The 18,981-nt window shown below is 43.4% G+C and overlaps 1 protein-coding gene across 1 annotated transcript in view; it reads left to right on the top strand.

Annotated features, from left to right (window-relative positions):
• LOC128636624 (WD repeat-containing protein 62-like) overlaps positions 1–18,981 on the top strand; it is a 368,449-nt gene that overhangs the window by 289,777 nt on the left and 59,691 nt on the right. The window contains 1 exon segment of the mRNA XM_053689615.1: positions 8,561–9,058. Within this exon segment, the coding sequence (XP_053545590.1) occupies positions 8,561–9,058 (498 nt within the window).

Here is an 18,981-nt window from a genome sequence, read left to right as displayed (position 1 = left end):
CCAGGATCTTGGCCTTTCTCCAGGACGGTCTGGATAAGGGTCTTGCCGCTAGTTCCCTAAGAGGACAGATCTCGGCTTTATCTGTACTGCTGCATAAGAAGTTTCCAGAGCTTCCTGACATTCAGTCCTTTGTTCAGGCTCTGGTTAGGATCAGGCCTGTCTTCAGGAATCTGGCTCCTCCTTGGAGCTTAAACTTGGTTCTTAAAGTCTTGCAGAGGGCTCCGTTTGAGCCTATGCATGCACTTTTCATTAAGGTTCTTTCATGGAAAGTCCTATTATTACTGGCTATTGCATCGGCGCTCAGAGTGTCTGAGTTGGCGGCCTTGCAATGTGAGCCTCCCTACTTAGTTTTTTATGCCGATAAGGCTGTTGTTCGCACTGGATTGGGATTTTTTCCCAAGGTGGTGTCGAGTCGTAACATCAATCAGGAAATAATAGTTCCTCATTTGCATCCTAACCCTTCTTCTTCGAAGGAGAGGTTACTTCATAATCTGTAAGTGGTCCAGGTGTTGAAGTTTTATCTTCAGGCCATGAAGGAGTTCAGGCAGACTTTGTCCTTATTTGTTGTGTATTCAGGGAAGCACAGGGGGCAAAGAGCCTCTGCCACTTCTCTTTTTGGTTAAGGAGTATGATCCGTCTGGCATATGAGACAGGGGGACACAAGCCTCCTCAGAGGATTACGGTTCACTCGACTAGAGCTGTGGCCTCTTCTTGGGCCTTTAAGAATGAGGCTTCTATCGAGCAGATTTGTAAGGCGGCCACTTGGTCTTCCTTACATACTTTTGCAAAATTTTATAAATTTGACGTTTTTGCTTCGGCGTAAGCAGCTTTTGGGAGACAGGTTCTGCATGCTGTGGTGCCCTCAATATAGGGTCCGCCTCCTTTTACCCTCCCGTTTTTTTTTTTATTCAGTGTTCTCTAGAGCTTGGGTATTTATTCCCACAAGTAATGAATGAAGCAGTGGACTTTCCTTCCATTAAGATGGAAAACATAAATTATACTTACCTGATGATAATTTAATTTCCATCTGTTTGTGGAGAATCCACTGCACCCGCCCGTTTCTCCAGTGCGCGGACTTAAATTTATTAATGATCTTCTGGCACTATTTATACCCTGATATTTCTCCTACTGTTCCTTGTTCCCTCGGCAGAATGACTGGGGGATGAGGGGAATGGGGAGGTATTTAAGCCTTTGGCTGGAGTGTCTCTGCCTCCTTCTGGTGACCAGGTTCTTTATTCCCACAAGCAATGAATGAAGCAGTGGACTCTCCTCCCACAGATGAAAATGAAATTATCAGGTAAGCACAATTTGTTTTTGCAGATCCTTGTTAATTTTTCATTCATTTTTCTCAATTTTTTGCAACAGTTTGAGTCGGGTTGGATTTTATTTAAATCACTAGTCAGTAAGACCGATTTAAATTTGTTTAGATCATTACTGATTTGGTGATATATCATTAGATGCCTAGATAGATCATTGAAATTAATGAAATTGAACTATCTCCAATTTAATACGTTAATCATTCATATTCATATCAACTTTTCAGTTTTATTTTATTGGAAGTAGAAAAAATAACCATAACCTTAATAATAACAATTTAAATAAATAAAACAATAACCCTCCATGATCACGCTTTAATCCTTGTGCAGATCTATTTCACTCCAAACTATTTTTTATTTAGTGAGCTTCTTAAAACTTAGCAAGGGTTGTTTCCGTGTACATAGATTTGCAGGTGCGCAATAGCATTAAAGGGACAGTAAAGTCACAATTAAAGGGACACTGAACCCAATTTTTTTTCTTTCGTTATTCAGATAGAGCATGCAATTTTAAGCAACTTTCTAATTTACTACTATCAATTTTTCTTCATTCTCTTTGAAAAAGGCATCTAAGCTTTTTTTTTTTTTTTGTTCAGACCTCTGGACAGCACTTTTGTTATTGGTGGATGAATTTATCCACCCATCAGCAAGAACAACCCAGGTTGTTCACAAAAAATGGGCCGGCATCTAAACTTTACATTTCAAATAAAGATACCAAGAGAATGAAGAAATTTTGATAATAGGAGTAAGTTAGAAAGTTACTTAAAATGTCATGCTCTATCTGAATCAAGAATGAAAAAAATTGGGTTCAGTGTCCCTTTAAGCTTCATGATTCAGATAGAACATACAATGTTAAACAATTTTCCAGTTTACTTCTCATCTAATTTGCTTTGTCTTCTTGGTATCCATTGTTGAAAAGTATGCATAGGTAGGCTCAGAAGCAATGCACTAGTGTGAGCTAGCTGCTTGTCACCGACTCCTTCAACAAAGGATACCAAAAGAATAAAGCAAGTTTGATCATTTGAAATGTTATGCTCTATCTAAAACTCAAAAGTTTTTCTTTCATGATTATGTCCCTTTAAGGTTTACTTCTCATCTGTATATGTTTATTTTATAATATTTTTAGCTGTGAAAAAAGGGCATGTTATTTCTGCAAACAGAAGTTAGGAATGAATCTGTTTCAAGATGAATAACTTTTAGATTATAGTGTATCTTAAACAGAAAAAAAGCATTTTATTTAAAAAAAGAAATCTGTTTTTAAATTAAAAAAAAAAAAAAATCTTTTCTCTTGTAAGGTGTATCCAGTCCACGGATTATCCATTACTTGTGGGATATTCTCCTTCCCAACAGGAAGCTGCAAGAGGATCACCCACAGCAGAGCTGTCTATATAGCTCCTCCCCTAACTGCCACCTCCAGTCATTCTCTTGCAGCTCTCGACAAGGAAAGTAGCTAGAGATATGTGGTGATTTAGTGTAGTTTATCTTCAATCAAAAGTTTGTTATTTTTAAATGGTACCGGCATTGTACTGTTTTTACCTCAGGCAGAAATTAGAAGAAGAGTTTTGCCTGAGGTTTTTGATGATCTTAGCAGGTTGTAACTAAGATCCACTGCTGTTCTCACACATAACTGAAGAGTATGGGAAACTTCAGCTGGGGGAACGGCTGGCAGAATTAACTGCCCTGAGGTATGTTCAGTATATTTTTTTCTAGAGAGATAAGAAGTCTAGAAAATGCTGACAGTGCCTGATATATTTAAGGTAAGCCTGATTGCAGTGATTTAATAAACGACTGGCATCATGCTTGCAGTAAAGGGTAATATTCATGTTACTTACTCTTATGTCTTAGTATGTTAAACGTTTACAAGATTTATAAGAATGTATTTTACTAAGGGTGATAAATATTTATTTGGGGGCCTAGTTTTCCACATGGCTGTTATTTTACTCTTAGGAGTAGTTTTTAAGGCCCTCTGACATTGAGTGCATGGTGGGAGGGGCCTATTTTCGCGCTCTAATTGCGCAGTTATTTTTACATTCTGAAACATCCAGCTCCCCTGAAGGAGTCCCCTGACATATTGGACGTCTGTAAAGGGTTTTTGTGACTACAAAAGTCGTTTTATGGGAAGGTAGGAGCCACAGTAGAGCTGTGGCAGTTTGCTTGTGACTGTTATAACGGTTTTACCGTTTTTTTGCTTCATTTTTGAGCCTGAGGGGTTAATCATCCATTTGCAAGTGGGTGCAATGATATTTTAGTCTAGTATATACACTGTAAAAATTTCATAGAGTTAACTGCTTTTTTCACTGTTTTGCAGTTTTTGTGTTTGTTTCTTTTCCTTAAAGGCACAGTACCGTTTTTTTATATTCTGCTTTTTCACATTAAAGTGTTTTCAAAGCTTGCTGGTCTCATTGCTAGTCTGTTAAACATGTCTGACATAGAGGAAACTCCTTGTTCATTATGTTTAGAAGCCATTGTGGAACCCCCTCTTAGAATGTGTACCAAATGCACTGATCTTACTATAAGTTATGAAGACCATATTCTGGCTTTAAAAGATTTTTCACCAGAGGAAATTGACAAGGGGGAAGTTATGCCGACTAACTCTCCCCACGTGTCAGAACCTATAACTCCCGCTCAAGGGACGCCAAGTACATCTAGCGTGCCCATAGCGTGTACCTTACAAGACATGGCGGCAGTTATGGATCATACCCTTACAGCGGTATTGTCCAAACTACCAGGGTTACAAGGAAAGCGAGACAGCTCTGGGGCTAAGAAAAATACAGAGCTCTCTGACGCTTTAGTAGCTATGTCTGATGTACCCTCACAATGTGCAGAAGCTGAGGCAGGAGAGCTTCTATCTGTGGGTGATTTTTCTGACTCAGGGAAGACACTTCAACCTGATTCTGATATGTGTACATTTAAATTTAAGCTTGAACACCTCCGCGTGTTGCTCAGGGAGGTTTTAGCAACTCTGGATGACTGTGACGCCATTATATTCCCAGAGAAATTGTGTAGATTGGATAAATACTATGCAGTGCCTGTTTACACTGATGTTTTTCCAATACCTAAAAGGTTTTCAGAAATTATTACTAAGGAATGAGATAGACCAGGTGTACCGTTCTCTCCCCCTCCTGTTTTTAAAAAGATGTTTCCCATAGACGCCGCTACACGGGACTTGTGGCAAACGGTCCCTAAGGTGGAGGGAGCAGTCTCTACCCTAGCTAAGCGTACAACTATCCCCGTAGAGGACAGTTGTACTTTTCTAGATCCAATGGATAAAAAATTAGAGGGTTACCTAAAGAAAATGTTTATTCAACAAGGTTTTATTCTCCAGCCCCTTGCATGCATTGTCCCTGTCACTGCTGCTGTGGCCTTCTGGTTTGAGTCTCTAGAAGAGGCTCTACAGGTAGAAACCCCATTGGATTATATCCTTGACAAGCTTAAAGCTCTTAAGCTAGCCAATTCATTTGTTTCTGACGCCGTTGTTCATTTAACCAAACTAACGGCTAAGAACTCAGGTTTTGCTATTCAGGCGCGTAGGGTGTTATGGCTTAAATCCTGGTCAGCTGACGTTACTTCAAAGTCTAAGCTTCTCAACATTCCCTTCAAGGGGCAGACCCTATTCGGGCCTGGACTGAAGGAGATCATTTCTGATATTACTGGAGGAAAAGGTCACGCCCTTCCTCAGGATAGGTCCAACAAATTAAGGACCAAACAGACTAATTTTCGTGCCTTTCGAAACTTCGAGTGGCGCAGCTTCAACTTCCTCTATTACAAAACAAGAGGGAAATTTTGCCCAGTCCAAGCCGGTCTGGAGACCTAACCAGGCTTGGAACAAAGGAAAGCAGGCCAAAAAACCTGCGGCTGCCTCTAAGACAGCATGAAAGATCAGCCCCCAATCCGGTAACGGATCTAGTAGGGGGAAGACTTTCTCTCTTCGCCCAGGCTTGGGCAAGAGATGTCCAGGATCCCTGGGCGTTGGAAATTGTGTCCCTGTGATATCTTCTGGACTTCAAGGCTTCTTCCCCAAAAGGAAGATTTCATCTCTCACAATTATCTGCAAACCAGATAAAGAGAGAGGCATTCTTACATTGTGTTTAAGACCTCCTAGTTATGGGAGTGATCCACCCAGTTCCAAAGGAGGAACAGGGGCAAGACTTCTATTCAAATCTGTTTGTAGTTCCCAAGAAAGAGGGAACCTTCAGACCAATCTTAGATCTCAAGATCCTAAACAAATTTCTCAGGGTCCCATCCTTCAAGATGGAGACTATTCGAACCATCCTACCTATGATCCAGGAGGGTCAATATATGACTACCGTGGACTTAAAGGATGCTTATCTTCACATTCCGATACACAGAGATCATCATCGGTTTCTCAGTTTCGCCTTCCTAGACAGGCATTACCAGTTTGTGGCTCTTCCCTTTGGGTTAGCTACGGCACCAAGAATCTTTACGAAGGTTCTGGGGTCACTCCTGGCGGTCCTAAGGCCGCGGGATATAGCAGTAGCCCCTTACCTAGATGACATTCTGATACAGGCGTCGAATTTTCAAATCGCCAGGTCCCATACGGACATTGTTCTGGCATTCCTGAGGTCTCATGGGTGGAAAGTGAACGAAGAAAAGAGTTCTCTATCCCCTCTCACAAGAGTTTCCTTCCTAGGAACTCTAATAGATTCTGTAGAAATGAAGATTTACCTGACAGAGGCCAGGTTGTCAAAACTTCTAAATTCCTGCCGTGTTCTTTATTCTACTTCTCACCCTTCAGTGGCTCAGTGTATGGAAGTGATCGGCTTAATGGTAGCGGCAATGGACATAGTGCCGTTTGCCCACCTACATCTCAGACCGCTGCAACTCTGCATGCTCAGTCAGTGGAATGGGGATTACATAGATTTGTCCCCTCTACTAAATCTGGATCAAGAGACCAGGGATTCTCTTCTCTGGTGGCTATCTCGGGTCAATCTGTCCAAGGGTATGGCCAGATTGGACAATAGTAACGACAGGTGCCAGCCTTTTGGGCTGGGGTGCAGTCTAGAACTCCCTGAAGGCTCAGGGCTCATGGACTCAGGAGGAGGCACTTCTTCCGATAAACATTCTGGAACTAAGAGCAATATTCAATGCTCTTCAGGCTTGGCCTCAGCTTGCTGCGGTCAGGTTCATCAGATTTCAGCGGACAATATCACGACTGTAGCTTACATCAACTATCAAGGGGGAACAAGGAGTTCCCTAGCAATGTTGGAGGTTTCAAAAATAATTCTATGGGCAGAGGTTCACTCTTGCCTTCTATCAGCTATCCATATCCCAGGAGTAGAGAACTGGGAGGCGGATTTTCTAAGTCGACAGACTTTTCATCCGGGGGAGTGGGAACTCCATCCGGAGGTGTTTGCGCAGTTGATTCAACTTTAGGGCAAAGAAGAACTGGATCTCACGGTGTCTCGTCAGAACGCCAAGCTTCCTTTTTACGGGTCCAGGGATCCCAAGGCAGCACTGATAGATGCTCTAGCAGCGCCTTGGTCCTTCAACCTGGCTTATGTGTTTCCACCGTTTCCTCTGCTCCCTCGTCTGATTGCCAAGATCAAGCAGGAGAGAGCTTCGGTGATTTTGATAGCACCTGCGTGGCCACGCAGGACTTGGTATGCAGATCTGGTGGACATGTCATCCTTTCCACCATGGACTCTGCCGCTGAGACAGGACCTTCTACTTCAGGGTCCTTTCAACCATCCAAATCTAATTTCTCTGCGTCTGACTGCTTGGAGATTGAACGCTTGATTTTATCAAAGCGTGGTTTCTCCGAGTCGGTCATTGATACCTTAATACAGGCACGAAAGCCTGTCACTAGGAAAATCTATCATAAGATATGGTGTAAATATCTTCATTGGTGTGAATCCAAGGGTTACTCATGGAGTAAAGTCAGGATTCCTAGGATATTATCCTTTTTCCAAGAAGGATTGGAGAAGGGTTTGTCAGCTAGTTCCTTAAAGGGACAGATTTCTGCTCTGTCTATTCTTTTTCACAAACGTCTGGCTGAGGTTCCAGATGTTCAGGCGTTTTGTCAGGCTTTGGTTAGAATCAAGCCTGTGTTTAAACCTGTTGCTCCGCCTTGGAGTTTAAATTTAGTTCTTAAAGTTCTTCAAGGGGTTCCGTTTGAACCTTTGCATTCCATAGATATTAAGCTCTTATCTTGGAAAGTTCTGTTTTTAGTAGCTATCTCCTCGGCTCGAAGAGTTTCGGAGTTATCTGCTTTACAATGTGATTCCCCTTATCTCGTTTTCCATGCAGATAAGGTAGTGTTACGTACCAAACCTGGTTTTCTACCTAAGGTGGTATCTAATAAGAATATCAATCAGGAGATTGTTGTTCCGTCACTGTGTCCTAATCCTTCTTCAAAGAAGGAACGTCTATTACACAATCTTGACGTGGTTCGTGCTTTAAAGTTTTATTTATAAGCTTCTAAAGATTTTCGTCAAACATCTGCATTGTTTGTTGTCTACTCTGGACAGAGGAGAGGCCAAAAGGCTTCGGCAACTTTTCTTTCTTTTTGGCTAAGAAGTATAATCCGCTTAGCTTATGAGACTGCTGGCCAGCAGCCTCCTGAAAGAATTACAGCTCATTCTACTAGAGCGGTAGCTTCCACATGGGCTTTTAAAAATGAGGCGTTTGTTGAACAGATTTGTAAGGCGGCGACTTGGTCTTCGCTTCATATTTTTTCTAAATTCTACAAATTTGATACTTTTGCTTCTTCGAAGGCTATTTTTGGGAGAAAGGTCTTACAGGCAGTGGTGCCTTCCGTTTAAGCGCCTGCCTTGTCCCTCCCTTCATCCGTGTCCTATAGCTTTGGTATTGGTATCCCACAAGTAATGGATGATCCGTGGACTGGATACACCTTACAAGAGAAAACAAAATTTATGCTTACCTGATAAATTTATTTCTCTTGTAGTGTATCCAGTCCACGGCCCGCCCTGTCATTTCAATGCAGGTGTTTTTTATTTATTTTTAAACTACAGTCACCACTGCACCCTATAGTTTCTCCTTTCTCTTGCTTGTCTTCGGTCGAATGACTGGAGGTGGCAGTTAGGGAAGGAGCTATATAGACAGCTCTGCTGTGGGTGATCCTCTTGCAGCTTCCTGTTTGGAAGGAGAATATCCCACAAATAATGGATGATCCGTGGACTGGATACACCACAAGAGAAATAAATTTATCAGGTAAGCTTAAATTTTGTTTTTTTTAAATCATTGATTTTTATGCAAACTGTTTTCAGTGAAAGGTTCTTCAAAAACAGCAAGTTCACGCATGTCATATCCTGGCTGCTGGCCCACGAAGACTAAAGAACAAAGCACCAATAGAAGGCAGTCTTATATGGATCACACCGCTAGCTCCAAGGCAAAGGTGCAGCGCAGCGTGTCAGTGGGAGAGAACATAAACTGCGTTGGAGGAGAAGACCATAGTCAGGCTAAGATGGATAGGTCTGTGTCCAGCATTGATTTGTATTCCTTGGGATCAAGCAAGAGTCTGGAGACTGAGAAACAGTCCAGTGTGATGTGTTCTGGAAACAAAGAATCAAGAAGGGCGACGTCAGTTACTTCTAGCACAGCGTCCGATAGACTGTTAATGCCACCACCGTCAGCCTGTGGTGTTCTCCCTCGTCTAAAGAGAAAGGCCAGATCAATGACTAATCTAGATAAAAACAACCAAACAAGCAATTCAACTCATACGATAGACATTCCATTACAGAAACGAGACTGGGAGGACCAATATGGTAAGATTGTGTTAAATAATACCTGTATTTAGGGCATTTTCTATCAGTTTTCTTCTTAAACGGGAAGCTGTGTTCATTACTTTTGGGAATTCAGAACATGGCCACCAGGAGGAGGCAAAGACACCCCAGCTAAAGGCTTCAAATACCTCCCCCACTTCCCTCATCCCCCAGTCATTCTTTGCATTTCGTCACAGGAGGTTGGCAGAGAAGTGTCAGAAGATTGAAGATAGTCTCTTATGGAGGGTAGTACTTTTCGAAATGGGACTGAAGTTTTAAGTAATCCTGTCAGCCTCTCAGTGAGAGCATGGATGAAGGTTAGAGTCCGGAGATGCAGGGAGGGGCTTTCTGCAAAACCATCCTGACTTATATTAACAGCTCCTTGGCAATCTGCATTGACTAGTTTCGCTGCCTGCCTTTATTCATTCAAGTCCATGTCAGAAGCAAGGCTACTATCTGTCGCACTTTAAGGGCCGTGTTCCTGTTCCACAACGAAGATCGTTTCATTTTATTCCGATATGTGAATGTAATTTTAACAAAAGAAGTTAGGGTCCCAGTGGGACTCCTTTATCTTAAGGAATCATGGGTTAATATCTCCTGAGGGGGTTTATTGAAAAGAGGGGACTTTAATCATGTTTGTTATGTGGTTCTATCTGCTAATGTGTAGTAATACTTAGGCTCTTGGCTTTTCGGAACATAACGGCCTTATCAGTTGGCGCAATCTCTTTAGATTTGCGCGCCCTTTTTGTGACTTGCACGGTGCACCCCGTGAACGGGTGCGGTTACGTTGTTTTCCACTTCTGTATTCTGCCTGAGTGGCGACAGAGAGCCGGCTTGTGTCTGGTTCACAGGATGTGGTAAGTGCCCCAGCCATTGGGGGAGTAGAAAAGGGTGCCGTTTAGTGTTTGTCTTTTTGTAATCCCAAAGTTATGGAGTATTCAGATTTTTTTTTTTAGACACGGATGTCTCCGATTCGGAGAATGCGTCTTGCGATGAATATGAAATGGCCCGGGTTATCCATGCCCATCAGTTATGTTCTGATTGCTGTTCTAGAGTACTCTCTTCTCCCGATTCAGGGAACTTAGAGTGCGTTGAGCCATCCGCCCCAGAGGATTCCATGTCCTGTGAGGCGCATGCCCCAGAACCTTCTTTTGCTACGCAAGCAGGTGTCTCTATGGCCACTACTCCGGAAGGAAGCTTGTTTCCTCCAGAGGTTACGGCACAGTTCCGCATGGCCATATCTATGGCGCTGGCTAATTTATATCTCCCGACGGAAATATTTTTAAGGTACTGTCCGTGTTCTGTCAACCAGGGCCTGTCAGGCATGAGATTGCCTTATTCAGTTCGGCTTTCTAGGAAAGCGTTGGCCTCTGAGGCTTTAGGGGCCCCAACCTCGGGGCCGGGGTCACCCATCGATCCAACGAGGGATAATTTTGCCTTCCGTTATAGGCTGGCACTTCTTCGTGTCCTACTAAGGCATATTTTGGCAGTGCTGGAGGATTCCAGTCCTAGTGGGCTGAGGGATCCTAGGCCTTAGGTCCCTGGTGGTAAGCTGGGTTAGACGTTTGGGGATGAAGTTAATCTCCTTGATGTCTCCATTTTTTCTTTCTTTTATGTATTGGTTCCAGTTCTATATGTGGGAGAATGGGGCCTCTGATCGACTGGTCCTGTTGGCGTGCCTATTCTCCTTGGGCGTTCACCCGTGGGTGCTGCCTTACTTTTATTTTGATCCGGCTAGGATGTGTATGTTTTGTTTTAATAAGCTCATGTCCAATATAATTTCCATTTTGGGAACGTTACTTTCTCTGGAAGAGATACTTTCGATTTTGTGGTCGCGTGGGCTCTTCTTTGGAAGTTGCACACTTTTGGTTAAGAACATAGTTTTGTTTTTAGTTCATATTATCGAACCTTCAGGTCGACTTTTCTTGGCCCTTAGACAGTTCTGGACTGTTCTTGTGCCAGGCAGGTACTGGTCTGGCGCTAGCTGCTCTTCCTTGCGGTTCATGTCACCCTTGTGGTGCTGTTTATCCTGTCGGATTATGGATGTCACTTTGGCCTATGGATGCGGGATCCGGGCTCGGATCCTACTACTAAGTATGGGGCCTAGTGCGTAGATCCAACGCTTCTGGATGGAAGGTTGTGAGCTCCTATCTATGTTGGTCTTTTCTTGCAATTTGCTTTGAATACGTCACTGACTTATAAAGACATCATTGTGGTTTCTACAGGTCCCTTTGGACTCAAAACCGTAGTTTTCCACTCCTTCAGAGTTTGGAGATGCGGAATGACCTCCAGAGGTCTAGTATTCCAGGTGGTGGACGATTTGCGCTTCACTTTTGGTATCTTCTGGATGTCGACTCGTGTAGCCTAGTCGCATTCCTTTTGCGGTGGCAGAGTCTCTTCTTCTCGTCTTGGGTGGGGTCACCTGTGTCTGGAAGTACAGGCATGTCTTTCTTGCTTTTCTCAGCGTCTCGTTTGCTCTATACTTGGAGTGCAGGGGGTGGATTACCCTGTCTTTTCTGCCAGTAGCTGCAAGGCTCCCATTGTTATTGATTTGGGGAGACCAATCCTGCAAGGATCTCTGGAAACTGTTGTCTTCTCAATCTAAAAACTGCCCCTTGTCATACCGTGGTCTTTAGACTCTCAGGTACTATCCTTCAACCTTATGGCTCTAGCCTTTTGGGCTGCGGGTAGAAGGTACGGGGGCAGATACAGACCTTCGCCTTTCTGGGGTCAGAAAAATTACAGTTTATCTACACCAGCGTGTAGATCAGGTAGTTAAGCCTGTCTACAAAGGATTACCTTATGATCCAATGGTACTTGTTGCCATTCTCAAACGGGTCAGGAGTTTTTTTCAGACTCTTGGGTTAGAGGCTGTTGCTGGTACTCTACGTCTAAGGAATTTAGATGGTGGAAGGCTCTGTCCATAGGAGGCAGCTTATGGGTTCCTCAGGAGGTTAGATCTTTTTAACGGTTCCGTTTTTCGAGGACTCTGGCTTAGGACCATGTCTCTTGTCTGGAACGGGCATGGGTGGTTCAGTTTATCCTTAGGGTTTAGATTTCCTGCTTGTCCCTTTGAAGGGGGCGGGATTTTTTTACTCTAATGGGAGATTAATATCTGCCTGAGGTTTAAGTTTGAGGTCTCTCTGACAGGTCCCTACCTTGTCTTCTGGGGCATTTAATGCTTCCTTGTAGACTTTCAGTTGTCGTATCAACTGAGCTGGTGATATTGGCCGAAGGGTCTCTCCTCTATTGATAGGGTGGTTACCATTTCTTTACTTCCTTGCTCTCCTTGATTTGGAGGTACCTCAGTATCCGTGAAGGCTTGTGGGTCCTTGTTTTTCTCACCTTGTAGGGTCTTTTCCCTTCCTTGCGTACTCGGGTATTGATCTGCTCTTTGCAGTGTTGACCGTGTACTATTATTGAGTCTGTTCTCCCCTTCGGTGGGGGGGCTCTTGTTGCCCATTTCTCTACTGGTGGCATCTGCTGCTGGGATGGGACGCTCTTTGGAGTCCGGATTTTTCTGGACGGGAGCTGTTGCCGAGATTTTTGGTCCATAAGGGCTTAGGGTCAGCTTTGCTGTCTGGAAATTGGTCATCGCGAGTTCTTGTTTAATGGTGGCTCTGTGTTCACTTGGAGAGCTCTTTTTCTCTTGTAAGATGTATCGAGTCCACGGATTCATCCTTACTTGTGGGATATTCTCCTCCCCTACAGGAAGTGGCAGAGAGAGCACCCACAGCAGAGCTGCCTATATAGCTCCCCCCTTAGCTCTACCTCCCAGTCATTCTCTCTGCCTGCGTAACTGCTAAGAAGGGCAAAGAGGAGTGTGGTGACAAAAAATGTTAGGTTTTTATTTTCTCAAGCAAAAGTTTGTTATTTTAAATGGTACCGGTGTGTACTATTTACTCTCTGGCAGAAAAGGGATGAAGATTTCTGCAAGGAGGATGATGATCTTAGCATTTTGTAACTAAGATCCACTGCTGTTCTCACAAGGGCTGAAGAGTACAGGAAAACTTCAGTTGGGGGAACAGTTTGCCGGCTAAACTGCATTAAGGTATGTTCAGTCTATTTTTTTCTAGACACTGTTATTTCTAGAAAAGGCTGGCAATATCCCTATGAGGGAAGGGTAAGCTGTATTCAGACACTTGGATAGGAATTTCAACTTACATGAAGGGCTCATTAGTTACTGGTGACACTGTTTGGTAAAAACGTTTTTGTTTATTCAGTAAATGATGCAATTATAACGTTTTTTTGAAGGGACTAAAGGGATCATTGTGACTTGTTTTTGAGTTTTCTAACCCACATGGTTAATTTAGAGACACTCTAGTGTTTTTCTGTTAGGCCTCAAAACTCGAGTGAGGTGGGAGGGGCCTATTTTCGAGCCTCAGTTGTGCAGTTTATTTTCCTCTGAGACTTATGTTTCTCCAGAGGTTCCTGCCGTGTTTGAGGGCTGTAAAAGAAGTTTTTTTTCCCCCACAAATCATTCTGAAGGGCAGGTAGGAGCCACAGCAGAGCTGTGGCAAAGTGCAGAAAGTCTTTTTTACTGGTTTTGATGTTTTTTTCAATCCGGTTTTGCCATTAAGGGGTTAATTGTTTTTGCATAGCTGTGCAAAGTTACTAAGGCTATATGATACTACTGTATAAATTTCATTATGTTTACTGCTTTTTTACACTGTTTTGCAGAATTTGTGCAGCTTTTTTTTCTCTTAAAGGCACAGTACCATTTTATTTCTAAGTGTTATTTACTTTGATTACAGTGTTTTCCAAGCTTGCTTGTTACATTACTAGCCTGTTTAACATGTCTGATACCAAGGAAAATCCTTGTTCAATATGTTTGGAAGCCATTGTGGTACCCCCTCTTAGAATGTGTCCCAATTGTACTGATATGTCTATAAACTATAAAGAACATATATTAGCACTTAAAAATAGAGCAATAGATGATTCTCAGTCAGAAGTAAATGAGGTTCGCCATCTAGCTCTCCCCAAGTGTCGCAACCAGTAACACCCGCACAAGTGAGGCCAAGTACCTCTAGTGCGTCAAATTCATTTATTTTACAAGACATGGCCACAGTTATGAATACATCCCTCACAGAGGTTTTATCCTAACTGCCTGGTTTACAAGGAAAGCGGGACAGCTCTAGGTTAAGGAAAAATGCTGAGCAGTCTGACGCTTTAGTAGCCGTATCTGATATGCCCTCACAATGCTCTGAAGTAGTGGTGAGGGATTTGTTATCTGAGGGAGAAATTTCTGACTCAGGAAAGACGCTTCCTCAGACAGATTCTGATATGACGGCCTTTAAATTTAAGCTTGAACACCTTCGCTTATTGCTCAGGGAGGTATTAGCGGCTCTAGATAATTGTGACCTTATAGTGGTCCCAGAGAAATTGTGTAAGATGGATAAATACTTAGAGGTTCCTGTTTACACTGATGTTTTTTTTCCAGCCCCTAAGAGGATTGTGAATATTATTGCTACGGAGTGGGATAGATCAGGTATTCCGTTTATTCCCCCTCCTGTTTTTAAGAATATGTTTCCCATATCTGACACCATGCGGGACTCGTGGCAGACAGTTCCTAAGGTGGAGGGAGCTATTTCTACTCTGTCTGAACATACAACTATACCTATTGAAGTCAGTTGTGCTTTCAAAGATCCTATAGATAAAAAATTAGAGGGTCTCCTGAAGAAAATTTTTGTTCATCGAGGTTTTCTTCTTCAACCTATTGTGTGCATTGTTCCTGCAACTACTGCAGCTGCTTTCTGGTTTGAGGCTCTAGAAGAGGCTCTTCAGATGCAGACTCCATTAGAAGAAATTTTGGACAGAATTAAGGCCCTTAAATTGGCTAATTCTTTTATTACAGATGCCGCTTTTCAACTGGCTAAATTAGCGGCAAGGAATTCAGGTTTTGCCATTTTAGCACGCAGTGCGTTATGGCTTAAATCCTGGTCTGCTGATGTGTCATCTAAAACTAAGCTTTTGAACATCCCTTTCAAGGGAAAGACCCTATTTGGGCCTGAACTGAAAGAGATTTTTTTCAGACATCACTGGAGGGAAGGTCATGCCCTCCCTTAGGATAGATCAAATAAGATGAGGACCTAACAAAATAATTTTCGTTCCTTTCGGAATTTCAAGAGTGGTCCCGCTTCAGCTTCCTCTGTTGCAAAGCAAGAGTGGAATTTTGCCCAGTCCAAGTCAAACCTTACCAGGCTTGGAACAAGGGTAAACAGGCCAAGAAGCCTGCAGCTGCCTCTAAGACAGCATGAAGGGGTAGCCCCCGATCCAGAACCAGATCTAGTAGGGGGCAGACTCTCTCTCTTCGCTCAGGCTTGGGCAAGAGATGTTCACGATCCCTAGGCTTTAGAAATTGTGTCCCAGGGATATTTTCTGGAGTTCAAAGGCTCTCTTCCAAGGGGGACTTTCCACATTTTTCGATTGTCTGTAAACCAGACAAAGAGAGAGGCGTTCTTACGCTGTGTAGAAGACCTACATACCATGGGGGTGATCCGCCCAGTCCCAAAAGAGGAATAGGGGCTAGGATTTTACTCAAACCTGTTTGTGGTTTCCAAAAAAGAGGGAACTTTCTAAACAAGTTCCTCAAAGTCCCATCATTCAAGATGGAGACTATTCGGTCTATTCTACCTCTGATCCAGGAGGGTCAATATATGACCACCGTGGATTTAAAGGATGCGTATCTACACATCCCTATTCACAGAATTTTCACAAGGGTGCTAGGGTCCCTTCTGGTGGTTATACGACCATGGGGCATAGCAGTGGTGCCTTATCTTAATTCAGGCGTCAACTTTCCAGTTATCCAAGTCTCACACGGACATTGTGTTGGTTTTTCTGAAATCTCATGGGTGGACGGTGAACATAAAGAGTTCTCTCTTCCCTCTTATAAGAGTTTCCTTCCTAGACTGAGTAGAAATGAAAATATTTCTGACGGAGGTCAGAAAATCAAAACTTCGGACTCATGGTAGCGGCAATGGACATAGTTCCTTTTGCCCGCCTACACCTCAGACCACTGCAACTGTGCATGCTGAAACAGTGGAATGGGGATTATACAGATTTGTCTCCTCAACTGCATCTGAACCAGAAGACCAGAGATTCTCTTCTCTGGTGGTTGTTTCAGGACCACCTGTCTCAGGGAATGTGTTTCCGCAGGCCAGAGTGGCTCATTGTAACGACAGATGCCAGCCTGCTAGGCTGGGGTGCAGTCTGGAACTCCCTGCAAGCACAGGGCTTATGGTCTCGGGAGGAATCTCTTCTCCCGATAAATATTCTAGAACTGAGAGCGATATTCAATTCGCTTCAGGCATGGCCTCAGCTTGCTGCAGCCAAATTCATCAGGTTTCAGTCAGACAACATCACGACTGTAACTTATATCAATCGTCAAGGAGGAACAAGGAGTTCTCTAGCAATGATGGAGGTAACTAAAATAATCTGATGGGCAGAGGATCACTTTTGCCATCTCTCAGCAATCCACATCCCAGGAGTAGTGAACTGGGAGGCTGATTTCCTAAGTCGTTAGACTTTTCATCTGGGGGAGTGGGAACTCCATCCGGAGGTATTTGCCCAGCTGATTCAGCAATGGGGCACACCAGAATTGGATCTGATGGCGTCCCGTCAGAATGCCAAACTTCCTTGTTACGGGTCCAGGTCCCGGGATCCCAAGGCGGTACTGATAGATGCTCTTGCAGTGCCTTGGTCCTTCAATCTGGCCTATGTATTTCCTCTCCTCCTACGTCTGGTTGCCAGAATAAAGCAGGAGAGAGCTTCGGTGATTCTGATAGCGCCTGCGTTGCCACGCAGGACTTGGTATGCAGACCTAGTGGACATGTCCTTGGTTCTACCATGATCTCTGCCAATGAGGCGGGACCTTCTAATCCAAGGTCTGTTCATGCATCCAAATCTAATTTCTCTGCGCCTGACTGCTTGGAGATTGAACGCCTGATTCTATCAAAGCGTGGTTTCTCTGAGTAGGTCATTGATACCCTGATTTAGGCTAGAAAACCTGTCTCCAGGAAGATCTATCATAAGATTTGGCGCAAATATCTTTATTGGTGTGAATCCAAAGGTTACTCGTGGAGTAAGTTTAGGATTCCTAGAATATTGTCTTTTCTCCAGGAAGGTTTGGAGGAGGGATTATCAGCTAGTTCTTTATAAGGACAAACATCTGCTTTGTCTATTCTTCTACACAAACGTCTGGCAGATGTCCCAGACGTTCGAGCATTTTGTCAGGCTTTGGTCAGAATCAAGCCTGTATTTAAACCTGTTGCTCCGCCATGGAGCCTAAATTTAGTTCTTAAAGTTCTTCAAGGGGTTCCGTTTGAACCTATGCATTCCCTGGATATTAAGCTTCTATCTTGGAAAGTTTTGTTTTTAGTAGCTATCTCTTCGGCTCGAAGGGTTTCTGAGCTATATGCTTTACAGTGTGATTCCCCTTATCTTATTTTCCATGCAGATAAGGTGGTTTTGCGTACCAAACCTCGGTTCCTCCCTAAGGTTGGTTCTAACAGGAATATCAATCAAGAGATTGTTGTTCCTTCACTGTGTCCTAATCCTTCTTCAAAGAAGGAACGTCTGTTGCACAATCTTGACGTGGTTCGTGCTTTAAAGTTCTACTTTCAAGCAACTAAAGATTTCCGTCAAACATCTTCATTGTTTGTTGTTTATTATGGTAAGCGGAGAGGTCAGAAGGCTACGGCTACCTCTCTTTCGTTTTGGCTGAAAAGCATAATCCGTTTGGCCTATGAGATTGCTTTTACAGCAGCCTCCTGAAAGAATTACTGCTCATTCTACTAGAGCTGTGGCTTCCACATGGCTTTTAAAAATGAGGCTTCTGTTGAACAGATTTGTAATGCGGCGACTTGGTCTTCGCTTCATACTTTTTCCAAATTTTACAAATGTGATACTTTTGCTTCTTCAGAGGCTATTTTTGGGAGAAAGGTTCTACAAGCAGTGGTGCCTTCCGTTTAAGGTCCCTGTCTTGTCCCTCCCTTCATCCGTGTCCTAAAGCTTTGGTATTGGTATCCCACAAGTAAGGATGAATCAGTGGACTCGATACATCTTACAAGAGAAAACATAATTTATGCTTACCTGATAAATGTATTTCTCTTGTGATGTATCGAGTCCACGGGCCCGCCCTGTTTATTAAGACAGGCATATATATTTTATTTTTAAACTTTCAGTCACCACTGCACCCTATAGTTTCTCCTTTTTCTTCCTAGCCTTCGGTCGAATGACTGGGGGGTGGAGCTAAGGGGGGAGCTATATAGGCAGCTCTGCTGTGGGTGCTCTCTCTGCCACTTCCTGTAGGGAAGGAGAATATCCCACAAGTAAGGATGAATCCGTGGACTCGATACATAACAAGAGAAATAAATTTATCAGGTAAGCATAAATTATGTTTTTAGATGCTGGGACAGTTATCCTGTCTATGATTGTCTAGCCTGACGTTTTTTCGACTTGATTATGATGCAATGGGGAACTCACAATTTTCTGGGGCTCCATATGTGGTATGGTGCTGTGTCAGGGATTTAAGGGTGGCCCTCTGGTCATCCTAGTGATGTTTTTTCCTGAGTATGTACTTATCTTTCTGGTCCTTGTCCTTCTAGGGAGTTTGTCTCCCTGGACAGTGGTCCTGTGGCAACCTTGGGTTTGCTCTATGGTTTGATTTTGAGCCCTTGTTGGATGGTCCTTTGAAAACATCTTATGGGGTCCTCTATTCTCCCTCTCGGGGGTAGATAGAGGTTCTTGGTCTTTAGGTCAGGAGTACTTTTCGTGGGAGTCGAGAGCCGCGGGGCTGGCTCCTCTGAGGCTTTTGTGCTCAGCAGTTTCTGGGTCTGAGTGGTCTCTAGCACGGCTTTGCAGGTTGTGTAACTGATGAGCAGTTACCTGGGCTTCCATTTTTTTTTCCCTTTATCATTTATAAATTT

The sequence above is a fragment of the Bombina bombina genome, chromosome 7, assembly GCF_027579735.1.
Source record: "Bombina bombina isolate aBomBom1 chromosome 7, aBomBom1.pri, whole genome shotgun sequence".
NCBI classification, from domain to species: domain Eukaryota; kingdom Metazoa; phylum Chordata; class Amphibia; order Anura; family Bombinatoridae; genus Bombina; species Bombina bombina.
This window is presented reverse-complemented; position numbering and strand designations above follow the sequence as displayed.